We start from the raw sequence: 13174 nt of genomic DNA, 5'->3' as shown, positions 1-13174 counted from the left end.
ACTGACATCATGAGTAGATATGGAAAATGATACTTGTCAGGAATATAACAGATTCATCTAAACATGTAATGGAAGAACAGTCACCAATTGTATCAGTAGCACCGTTAACGGGAATGTACTAGCCAGTGTGAGCTAGCTAATGAGCTAGCCAATGGGCCATAAAGTGATTGTGGCTTTGGGATCTATTTCCAGAAACGGAGCAAAAATAAACAAACCATTTGGCCATATTGTGTCTAATATGTCACGTGCTTGATATTAATTTCCCTTTTCTTACAAAACTGAAGAATAACGGCAAAAATGTGCTTGCAATTTGGTGGTTACACTGAAAATAGGTACGGCTGTGATTAGCTATGGCACGAGGTGCAGGGTGCTATGGCCAAATCTTGCTCCAGTGTTTGCGAAGAGAAGAGTGCCTGGTCTACATATAGGAGGTAGAGTTGCTGAGGCATGAATTGCCTGGATCTCAATGTAAGTATACCACATCACTGTGCACACAACTCACCAGGAACTTTATAATGCACTATTTATAAATATAGTTGGAAACTGGCAGCTCAGTGATTAAGGGTTTAGGCTACTGATCAGAAGGTGTGAGTTTAAATCCTAACACCAACAAGCTGCCACATTTGGGTCCTTGAGCAAAGCCATTAACCCTCTACTGCTCTGTTGTATCTGTCTCAATTCCAAGCATATTTGGATAAAAGTATTAGCCAAATGAGCAAAGAGTGAAAAATATCTTATGAGCTCCTAAGGAATTACACAAGACACTGTTAGTATCCAAAATCGGGTAGTACAAGTGTTCCATGTTGTAAATATTCCCAAAACTTTACTGTGCTATTAGTCAAATTAAGGTTAAATACATTAGATATAAGTGAAGTCCATACATTCTGATGTGCATTTGATGGTGATCTTCAGTGGTGTTATGTCATGTACTGTGGACCTATAGCTTTATAGAGAGCCCAGAATACCAATAATACACTTTGACATTTGTAGGATTTAGGGAATCATTGCAGAGACAGTTTAAGGTAAAGGATCTATGATGAAGAAAATAATTCACTGTTCTTTATGCTAGTGTTTGTGCAAAGACAGAATTTAATGATTGTTGGCAACTTCAACAAAGAACCATACTGTTTACAGTCTTGAACAAGTTTGTGTGTGTGTGTGTGTGTGTGTGTGTGTGTGTGTATCTATACAAATAGAAACAGTTTTGATTTAATGGAGACAGTCAGCTGGTCCCCATGAGACGCTTTTCAAAAACAGCGGCATATATTTGAAAAAAGAAAGAAAGAAAGAAAGAAAGAAAGAAAGAAAGAAAGAAAGAAAGAACATTTGGCTCTCTACTAAATTACTGAGATTAGGATTAGGATTAGATTAAAGTGTAGGTATCGTGTTAATTAGCTGTATTAATAGTTAAATTAGTGGTAGGTCCTCATAAGGATAGTGAGGTATATATAGGTGTGTGTGTGTGTGTGATGGGCTTGTGAAGGGGAGGGGGAGGCGAGGTAGGGTTTAAAACGGCGCCGCTTCTTGTAAGCGCGATTACTGATAGAGTGCGCGCCGATGTGTTAAAGGAGTTTCCGTGCGCTACGATCCGTCTCGCTCCTGTCTGGATCCCTACCGTGCTGTTGACAGCGAGGATGAGGAAGACGCCCTCAACTACCTTAATTCGTTACCTCTGAGCGGAGTAAAACTGTAGGCTCCTGATCCTCTCCGCGTTTCACGGAGATGATGATAAGGTGTCACACTCGCAGCTCTGGGCCACGCTACGGATGTCGTCATGCGCCCCGGTGGCGTCGCTGAATAGCGGGGAGTCACTGTGCCAGGTCCGGTCACACCGGGAAAGTTGCGCTCGAGAGTGTTGTGTGGGACATGGGAGCACGACTGGGTCGAGTGGGATACGCTGGTGAAGGATCGGCGTCCTGAGTGGCGAGCTGTTTGTTGGTGTCGGGAGAACCAGGGTGCGTCGCACCGGAGCCATGCGCACCGAGCACAGCTTCGTTTTGCTGCTCCTCAACGGGACGGCGTGCCTGGTGAGCGGGGACTGGGAAGGGGGCACGTGGGTCCGTCAAGGGGTGCGGGAATTACAAAAGTGCATGTATATGTGGTTTCTCCATGAGTCAGGTATGGCACATGTGCCGGTGACCAAAAGTGTCCACCCGTTGCGCGGCGCACTCATTTTGCGCGATCGTGCATCTGGATGAAGTGTGTCTGAGCCAAGAGAGAACAAGCGGGACTTCTCTGTAGCTTGAAATCCCGAAATTAATTTCCAGCACTATTATTACTGTTAACGTGATTAGTCACAATAATTCGGAAATCGGATTAAACAACTACACTTACAACAATAACTTATTAGCTTCAGAAATGACAGTTACGAGCAAACGCAGTGGCGCAAAAACATATTAGCTTAGTTTTCTGATACCATTAAGCGCAGTTGATGTGAATAATCTATATAACACTGAAACAGCATCAAGCCGTTTTAATCCACTTTCACCCTGCAGGGGAAAAAAAACAAGTGACCCTGGATTTTAATTCCCATTAAGGACAACAGAAATCCTTTCCCGTTTAATGGCGCCACGCAGGCAGATTGAGCAGTCGCCCTGTTTGCCCTGCTGTCGCGCAACCGAAAATTAATAAAGATGACAAATCTCCCTGAGTTTAATTACAAAACACCTACGTGCGTCATTAACGGGGGAGTTTATGCGCTCGAGGGAAACGGAGCACGGCCACTTTTGCGCGTTAAGATAGGTTTATAATCAGCTAGGCAATATCGGCAAAGACACTAATAATGTAATTAGCCTAATTATTACACGGCTTCTGGTCATTAATTTGCCACGTTATTTAAATTGGAGGAAGAGGAGCGCGCGAGACAATGTTCCGCGCCCCCGCGCGCCTCAGCAGGGAGTCATGGGTAATTCTTTTCGCGCGAGACAGTGATAAATTATAAAGTAATTAATGATATTTTTCATCGTTTTACAGCGCCGCGATTAACAGACATGCAGAATACATTACAAAAATCACCATCCATTTTGTGGAGAGTTAAGCGATTCAGTGGATTGCCCCCCCCAAAAAAAAAGACTTAGGAGCAATTCTCTGCGCTTTTTCAGAGTCCAAAAGATCCCAGATGAACGGTAGATGTAATAACATAACAACGATAGAATAAAGCACTTCCAGCCATCACTGTACACTCTGAGAAATAAAGCAACTACACTGCACTTTGCAGTGTACAAATGGTACAATCAAGCCGAACTCTTTTCTTTATGCCATTAAATGTATACTTGGACTGTAATGACCACTTATGCACCTTTTTTAGCTTCCTGAAAGTACCAAATTGCAGAGTACCACACCAACAGCAAGGGACTTTTTGGTCCCTTTAATTTTGGAGAGTGCACTGAAATGGAGATATAAATACAGGATCAAGCACCATTTAGAGACAATACTTAGCAATACTTTTATTTAAAAGAAAAAAAAAGTTCTTATCGTGCTGTATAAATCGTGCTTAGAAAAGAAGTTACATTTCCTTCCTGGTGGAGTGTTTCCAATAAGAGTACATCTTCTGTCTTTCATCTAGGAATGTATATGTGGTCTACCATTAATTATAAAGCTTTAAAGCTACATCGGTAGACCTTAAGGTCCAAGTTTGTATATGTTGCCATGTGAAAAGCATTAAAAAGCTACAAAAGATGAATCTTTGATCGTTGCAGGCAGCAGCAAGGAAAAGCACAGTTTGGTTCCTTTATTTCAGAGAGTGTAGAAGGTACTGTCATTAAAATCAATTGAAATAAAAAATCTTTTTCCTGCTACAGTCCCTTTTTTTTGTAACAGTTTAAACAGGCTTTCTGTAAAGGCCACCAGGCAGTCGATTACAAATCACAGGCAATTACGGCATTAAATTTGTTTATAGTGGTGTTGCCGGTGTGGCATCTCTCTCATTACCACCTTATTAAATTAATTCAGTTACAAGATGCAGCGCTACCGGAGCCAGGCACTGACCTGCTGCAGAGTAATGGGTGAAAATAAACTAACCATGCTACCCAAATTGGACAAGACTGTCCAGGGCATGTACTGTAGGTGTGTGGGTGTGATTGAAAACAAAGGAGAGAGAGAGAGAGAGAGAACTAAATGAGCTCTTCCCTTACGACCCAGAGCCAGGTCAGCAGGACACATTTGAGTGTAACACATTTCTGTATTGTGCTTTTTTTGTTCAACACATTTTCAGAAATAATGGCACCAAACAGCACACTTCCTCAGGTGAAGTGACGATGGCTTTTTCTGTACCTTTATTTTATATCTTTTTCCTGGGACAGTGCATGTAGTGCCTACATATACCTACATGTACCTATCTATAATAGTCAAATTATGTGCATTAAAATCTCTCTTTTTTTTAAAAAAAAAACAAAACACACTACATGCACATATTATACTCACATAAATATATATTTGTAAATATTGTCCACTTATTAAAAGGCGCCCTTTAGGTCCACTTACGTCCAATGTTTAAGTAGATCCACAGTTTTTCCGTAAGGGTTGCGGGTATCACTGTGACGAGACAAATACATACTTGCATGCTTGATCAATAACTAATTCTGATTCAGATTCAAAAGATGTACTCTAAACAAAGATGTACAATAAAACCCCAGGAGCAAAGAAAATGATCATTTAGTACCTTCGCCTCTGAGACTGCATGCTGAGGGGAGGATATTTGGCTCCAGGTAACCTTCTAGTTTATTCACAAAAGATGCATCGCTTTGTAAAGATGTGTATTTTCTGTCTCACACACTCACATGCAGAAATATTGCATCTCCTTTCCATGACTGATTGTTCTATATATGGTTTGACAAACTCTCACACACACTCTAGATTACTATACATACATTTTAGCACTTCTAAACGGCACAAAGCAGACCCGACGTCAATCGGATTGTCATAAACTTGGCTGCGCTATACACAGCAACTGTGCTGTGACTCAGCTATTCTTTGAGATCCCAGGTCAGTCTTGACCTGTCTGTCCAGATCTAGGCCTCCGTCCTTTACCCTGTTTGCCTGATACACCTGGAGAAAATTCACAGATGTACACGTGGATATGGAAGCACACATGGTTTGGTTTTTTTATTTCACTCTAATTGCTGGCTACACAACACACTTTTTTTTTTTTTCAGATTAAGAAGCCCTTATTTAGCCACACGTTTTATAAAAGGAAGTGGCTGCACTGATGTGAAAACAGCTGTGAAACGTGTGATGGTCTATGAGGATATAAAAGATTGAGACAGAAGCGTTCCCTCAAAATTCCTCGTCAAGTAGAAGAAAAAAACGGTCATTATTTCTTTCAACGTGTGTAAAAGAGATTATTTATTTGATCACGTAGTCAAATCAATCGAATTTTCTCATCAGTCTAATGGTCAAACATTTCAAATGCCAACTCAATAATAATATATGAAATAATAATGAAAATGATATTTAAGGCAGCTAGGTTTCCTGACATTTCCTTATAATGCAATTTAACTCCAGAGCCTTGCTGAGGTCGGAAAATATTTGGTGACGCTTTGGTGCGATGATTATTAGAAAGTGACCTGGGAAAACCCTTTTCTATATCTATAAGAAAGATTCTGAAATACCACAGATTCTGAGAGCAGATACAACAAGCGGTATTGACAAATATACGCAAAGTAATACAGCTGGATTGTCGAGTTTTAGTAGTTTTTTTTTTTTTTTTTTTTGCTATGTCGGTTTTAGAAGCAGCTATTTGATGAGAATACAGGCTGGGGCTAGAAAAACACGATCTCCATTAAGTCCTTAGTCAATACTAGGCGATTGTTCACAAATCTGTTCACTGAAAATGAATGAGAGTTTTTATGAAAGGAGTAAATCAGCAAGCAGTGATAACAAAGTGAATTTGTTGCCTTAATATAAAGACTATAAAACGAGCAACAAGTCATCAAAATGAGTACATGACCCACTGTCGACTGTCCGCTTTAGCCACACAGCTGCTCATCTATCACTGTGAGCTTCCAGCCCCACCCGCATGATGTCATCGCATGCCTCGGTTATGTGTAAAGAGATTTAAAAAGAAAAAAATAAAAGAGAGAGAGAGAAAGAAAATGTCTATCCAGATGGTGGCAGATGTTTGTGTTTCGAATAAACCCAAACCCGCCACGGTCGTCATGAATAATGACAATTCTGAGTGGCACGCTCGAAATCTATTTCATATCCAAAAGCCCCTCAGACGCAGACAAATCTGTCCCCTTTACCCACTTGCCATCTGACACTTCTGGTATTTTATGAGCACCCACCAGTCATCAAAATAAGTACATAATCTGTGTACACTGTCCTCCATTTCTAATCCAAAACTGGTCTTGTCAAAAGCTGAAAAGTGACCATGAGTCTCCAGACATACCCCGATGACATCAGCACATGAGCCACCATTTCAGATATTCTACTTCTGTCACTGAGAGAGTTAGGAGGAAAGAGAAAGCGAGTGATTCCATTAGACAGGCATCGACTTTGCCTGCTTAGAGTGTTAAATGGTGTTGATTTATGCACAGACATGGTCCCGCTGACCTCGGAGCTCCTCGCTCAGGACCTGCTCACTCCCAACCCAAGAGGCAAAGAGCTCACAAGCAGGATTTCCCTCCGGAGTCTGTACAGGGAGACGCATACTCGATATCTCACAGACAAGCCTGCAGAAAGAGCAAAGCAGTTTGATCACATTTCCCTTCTCGATATAAAGCATATAGAGAGGAGACACATTCTTACCACACATACACAGAGAGAAATAATACATCTATGTATCTGCCAAGAAGGGTGTCTGGATTTTCCCCAGAGATGAAAGCTGTCAATCAAATCGACACTGAATTACATCCAGTCTTCGTACATAAAGCTTTGGACTTCATTGACGTCCTCACATAGAGGCCTGGGATAAATGTACTAATAGCACTCTAGAGAGGGTTTTAATAAATAACAACAGACATTCAGTTCTGAAGTGTCGGATCGATGGCAACTGGGTAAGGGCAGCAGATTTGTTTGTGTCTGAGGGGCTTTTGGATATGAAATAGATGTCGAGGGTGTCGCTCAGACAAGTCATTTTTCATGGCGCCCTTGCTAGGTCTGGGATATTTGAAGAGCAGTCATCTGCCACCATCTGGGTAAACAGAGATGCTTTTTTTAATCTCCATCTCATTACGCATTACGCTGACATCATCGGGACGCAATCAGAGGCTTACGAAAGAATTTCTCACTTTCAGACTAAATGATACATATACAATATGATACAAAATCTATATAGTTTAACAAGAAAAATATGGATACACATCTGATCCAATACAGTTTAGTGCAGGTGTGATGCAATATGAATTCCATGCAAACCATCCATTTTCTGAACCACACAGGGTCGCACGAAACCTGGATTCTATCCCAGGGGACTTGGGGCACAAGGCAGCAGATGCTCTGGATGGGATGTTAACCCTTCACAGACACAATCACACTTTAGAGACAATTTAGAGATGCCACAACACAAATCTTTATATTGGGGAGGAACCTGGGGTACCAAGGGGAAACCACCAAAGCACATAGAGAACATGCAAACTCTGCTTAACCCTGGAGACTCAAGAGAAACATGCTAACAACTAAGCCAGTCAACCCCCTGCAATATCAATTCATTCATTTAAATCTAATGTCTGGTGTGTTTTTAAAAAACTGCGACAGCTACAGTGGCATCTTTACCTGCACATTCCCCTTTGGTTTGCGTTGCTCCATGCTACTGTTGTAGTATGGCATTTACAAGACACCATCATCCAGAGCGACTTACAGTTATCTCATATATACAACTGAGGAGTTGAGGGTTAAGGGCCGTGCTCAAGGGCTCAGCTTGGAAGTAGTGGGATTTGAACTATTAACCTTTTGAGTAGTAGTTCAACATCTTAACCATTTTCCATATAGGCAGGTTTGTGGTGCTGCCAGTGTATTGTGTCAGCAGTGTTGCAAGGTTTGCACATAGCAGTGCTTTTGTTGTAATTTCCAGCTGAACTTTTGTTACATCTTTAGGTGATGCAAACCATAGTCGATGTTTTTCTGTGTGGGAGCGAACCAAGTGAATTTTGAAGATGAGGCTGCTGTCTTCCAAACGCCGAAAACGTAAACGTACTGAACACCTTTACACCTCGACTGTCAGGCTTTAACACGCCCAACCATTGATAAGAAATGGTGGACAGGGGTTGGGTGTTATTCTTCAAAACTTCATAGATTATGTACTCATTTAGACGACTAATGGGTCATTTTATGGTTTACACGAAGGCCGTAATTTCCCTCTATTATCACTGCTTATTTATTTCATCCTTTCATAAAAATTCTCATTCATTTTTTTTAGACTAGATTCACGGACACCATTATTGACTAAGGACTTAATGGAGAGTCTGTTTTTCTAGCCTCAGCCTTCTATTTTTTTTTTTTTTTTGTTGTTGATCATCCAGATTTGCTTTCACATATTATTTCTCTTTTCTTCCTCACTGAATAGTGCTAGTGAATGAACACACACTGCTCTCTGGCTCTCAATGAATCTCTGAAACCGTGCAGTTTCACGGCTTTCTGTCAGTCATTCTTTCTCGCTGTGTCTTATATACAGTGTGTTCGGTGAAGAATCTTCGCAAGCGCTAGTAGGACTGGGTAGACAGGAACTCAGAGGTGTATAATATTCATGAGGTTGCCGGTCTTGTGGCTGTGGATGTGAAGGAGGCATCTGCATGATCGATTTCTTTAGTATGAACACGATGAATTAGATGAAATAATTCATGCAAATTCATGCTAGTCATCTCTGTAATCTCTTTGTACAACAGGACATGTTCCTGTCAGCGAGGGTTCCATGTAGAACCCCTATTTAGAATGCTAGGAACCCTTAATTATTTAGAATAAAGGAGAGGCTACGGTTAGCAGGTGTGCTTTTTTCTTCCACTCTATTCATATTACTGTAAGTGAAATTCATCCTCTCTCTTTCTCTCTCTCTTTTTTTTGTTCATTCAAGTCAAAGAATGTACAAGTAACACTCCATGTATGTAAAGATTAATATATGACACTGTTATAGGAAATATATATTTAGCAATGGGGTGGTGGGCATTTCCTCTAATAATACTGTTTCATCCCTTTTATAAGCATAGTGAGTTGCTAGAGATACATTTTTCTTTGACTTATTAATGTTATGGAACATCAGCAAGACAGGTTACCTCCTAATCTATTAGCATTATAGCAGCTATAAGCAGTCATTCTCTTACCAGCCTTTTGTTTTATTTCTCTTTCTCTTAAAGTTAATAAGAAAAAATATGCAGCTTGTCGTGTCAAAAACAAACAAACAACCCAGACATTGCAAACTCCTCTGACTGCATGATTCTCCCATGGCGGAAAACCGACTGTTCCAACATCCTGACACCTAATGATTTATAAATGTTATATAAACAGATCTTTACAGAAAAATGTGCCTCATTATAATTTTCTCTTATAGCTTTTTTAATTAAATTATAGATTATACAGATTCTGCACCATACAAATCCTTGGAATATATAAACAATAATGTAGTAGCTTGATTGTATTAATATAAACCTATTGTTTGAATTACAGCTGAAACTACTGACTCTGACCACTGTAGAAGTTTGGGGGAGCACAGGCTTTCTGACCAATCAGCTTCCAGAATTCAACAGTATACAGTTAACCGATCCGCCATTAAGGGCTTATTGTCTGTCTGGGAATGACAAATGAGAAGCGAGTTCACTGAAGGCATTCATGATGGGGTGGGCAGTAGGGCATGAGCGTTTGGTCTTTGTCACAGAGACAGTAAGGACATGAGGGCAGTGGATTATTGGACATTAGTGACCTCTTTGAAATTGATGTTAATTATTCATTAAGAGTCAAAAGGGCTGTTTTTTTTTTTTCTTCTTCTTTTATGAAATTTCCCCATCCACCAGTTTTGTCATATGCCTCAGTTGGGAATAATCATCGTAAGAGCATAGAGCACACAGCATGAAATTGCACAGCATGTACGCAGTGAGTGCTGTCAATACCAGTGTCCAGTCATCTAGTCTGAATATGGTTGAGTGTTTTTATGAAATCAGCAGAGTGAATATATATATACATAATGCTACTGACCCACTAGTCAGCAAAATAGGTACATAATACATAAGAACAGGCGTACATAAGTACATAATCTGTGCAGTTTGAACCACAAAACCTGTCTACTGTCCTCCATTTCTGACCCACAGCTGCTCAGGCCAAAGCCTGACAATCATCCTGAGCCTCTGGTTAAGTCCTGATAATGTAAGCACATGTCTCTGTTATTCAAATGACCCTTCATTCCATATGCTCTAGCCCTGAGAGACAGAGTGACTTCATTGGGCGTCAGCCTTTTCTGAGTGATAAATGGGTAGATTTCTGCTCTCACACCATGATATAGCACCGAGAGTACACAACAAACACAGACTGACCAGAGACACCACCTCAGAGTAAACATGTCCTTTAAAATATTTTCTTTTTGTTTGTTTCATCTCAGTCACTTGATGGAGCTCACAGTTAGATCACAAAATGTATCCAGAGTCAGTGCTCATCCCATTTTTTACACCCTAATTTGTATGCGGTTGAGAGACATCCAACCAAATCACCGTCATTTGTTCAAATTTGTATGAATTCCTCATTAGATCAGGCTGAATAATGTTCCCACTGCCATAAAAACCACGACAGGATTTGGAATGGACGTGGCCTGTACGGAAACACCCCCAGTGACCAAAAACCCAGCTCAGTTTTAAGCTTAATCTTCATCATTTGGAACTGAGTTAATAATTTGCAGGATGTTTTCATGCGAGGCTTAGTGTGAATGCTTTATTCACACTTGCCCAAATAAACATTTGCTCATATTTCATGAATGTAGTCTGAATATACAATATTTATGGTTCATATCAAGTTTCTGAGCTCTTCAATACAACCAGTTACATTTTCAGGGTCCTCAAAAGGCAACTGAAAAGCTAAACCTTGATATCTTGTTAGCATTGAGCTAAGGTCTATTCTATATCTTTTACTTAAAAAAAAAAAGAAGTTCAGGAGCATATTATGTCTGCATGATTGAAGGGATATTAAAGGATTAAATGTATGATTAAAGGGAGAAAGAGAGAGAGAGAGAGAGAGAGAGAGAGAGAGAGAAGAGAAGAGAGGAATAAAAACACTGGCCAGCACTTAGGTTTATGAGTGAGAGCTGGGGCCTTTAATTAAAAATTGATGCCATATTAGAGTTGGAGATTTCAATCGGGCAGCTGGAGGAAACAGAGGTGCATAGTGCACAATGAGCTCTTATTAAGAAACAGTGACAAATAGCCATAGAGAAAGAGAGACAGACAGGGACAGAGAGAGAGAGAGAGTGAGACAGAGTGAAAAAGAAAGGGCAGATGAGATGAGGATGAAGTGAGATAGAGAGACGAAGTGAAAGAGCGAAAGAGAAAATATATACTCGCTGCTCATTGCTTCCTCTCCTTCAATTACACACAGAGTGATTTAGAAAATGAAAATTTAATCTCATATGTATTGTTATCAGAGGTAATATTCAAACTTAATTTGACACTCAGGTTAAATTCAGTGTCTCGCCAGTGGGATGTCTTTGTGTGTGTGTGTGTGTAGGGATATTATGATTAAAGCTGTACTTGTCAGCTACGATTTTTTTAATCATATTGTTCATTAGTTAAAAAACGAACAATCGGTATATTATGTAAGGAATAAAATGAGACAGGGGGTGCTGAAAATAATTATTGATCTCATGGTATGATACCGACTCAAAATTATTATTTTCCAAAGAAAGGTATGCCACAAAGGGCTGTTTCCTCTTACACCACAGCAATTTACATTTTTTAAATAAAAAAAAAAAACCATTTTATTTATTAACGAATGACATCCTACATTGTAGGCATTTATAATGACTTATAATGTCCATGAAGTTTTTTCCTGCTACAGTTTATGTTATAGCAGCGACAAACGTTCCCTTAGAAGCCCCATTTTGTTTTTTGTCTCTCTTGAAGTTAATAAACCCTACCATAATTCAGCGTCTCATGCTACTAGAAAACAACAATTCCTCTTTCCGGAAGACTATTCCATGATGGAAAGATTAAAATATGACAGAGACTATAAGTCACCATGTATTTAAGTACTATAAAAACAATAACAAATTAAAAGCATCTCAATCATATAACCCTGAGAACTAATCATCACTTTCTGACCAATCAGAATCAAGAATTCAACAGCACTGTGGTCTACAGTTCTTCAGAAGGTTAAGGGTTCCTCCGTTCACAGCAATAAGAACTCTCCCTAAAAGAGAAATCCTCTGTCAGTGTGCTACATAGAACCATTAAATGTTCCCTGTTTTGTTATACTTCAAAAGTAAGTGATGCTAATGTAATATTTCAACATAATTGATTGTGCATTTAAAGATTTAATGGCTCTCCGATTACAGTAGAGGTTCACATGGAAACGTTCTATAAGAGAAACTACTTAGATCTTTTAAAGACATCTGACGAACGATTAAATATCCTAGATGGAACCTTTTCCTGTAATAAGTTTTATGAGGTTTTTTGTTTGTTTGTTTTTAAGCTAGTCCCTCAATTCCACAACCACGCTACAATGCTAGCGTAAAAGCAAGAGCTTTTATAGCTTTATAAGCTTCGTAGAGCTTGGAGTCTCAGAGATGTCTGAGTTTTTACGCTGATTTTTTCAAAAAGTCTTAAATATTACAAGACTTTAAAATGACTAATTCCACCATTCATAGTAAATTACATTCTAGGTTATTCCACTCAGGAAACCTGCACTCACCCCAGGAAACACTGCATAAAACAGCGGTTCTGTGTCTTTAAGAAGCTGAGGAAGAAGCGTGTATTTGGCTCAGCTAGTGTCAGGGAGAAACTTTGAAATGCTGTATTTTTCCCCCAATGGCCAAGGGGAAGATATTTCAGAATATGCCAGACCAAACACACACACACACACGCACATGCACACAAGAACACACAGTAACATACACACTCGTTATGGACTTTTCCTGTCCTCCAAAGCCATGGGGTTGAGGTTTTAAAGGTTACTTGGAGAAGAGACAACTCTGAAGCTAATTGGAACCTTATTTAAAAGCGTATGGAAATATACACTTCAGAGAGGACTCCCAGTGACATGTTTG

General features: G+C 39.8%; 1 protein-coding gene across 5 annotated transcripts in view; it reads left to right on the top strand.

Moving 5' to 3' along the window:
• Window positions 1-1504: 1504 nt before the first annotated feature.
• The window catches only part of LOC131367224 (neurexophilin-1), a 33563-nt gene continuing 21893 nt past the window's right edge, over window positions 1505-13174 (top strand). For all 5 annotated transcript variants that reach the window (XR_009206913.1, XR_009206911.1, XR_009206912.1 and 2 more), the window contains exon 1: window positions 1505-2027. Coding sequence is in view for 1 of the 5 variants with exons in the window: in XM_058412523.1 (XP_058268506.1) it covers window positions 1974-2027 (54 nt within the window). In the remaining 4 variants the exon portion in view is untranslated. The remainder of the gene's footprint in view (window positions 2028-13174) is intronic.

The sequence above is a fragment of the Hemibagrus wyckioides genome, linkage group LG02 (genome assembly GCF_019097595.1).
Source record: "Hemibagrus wyckioides isolate EC202008001 linkage group LG02, SWU_Hwy_1.0, whole genome shotgun sequence".
Lineage (NCBI taxonomy): Eukaryota > Metazoa > Chordata > Actinopteri > Siluriformes > Bagridae > Hemibagrus > Hemibagrus wyckioides.
The sequence above is the reverse complement of the archived record's forward strand: the minus strand, read 5'-3'. Positions and strand labels throughout refer to the sequence as shown.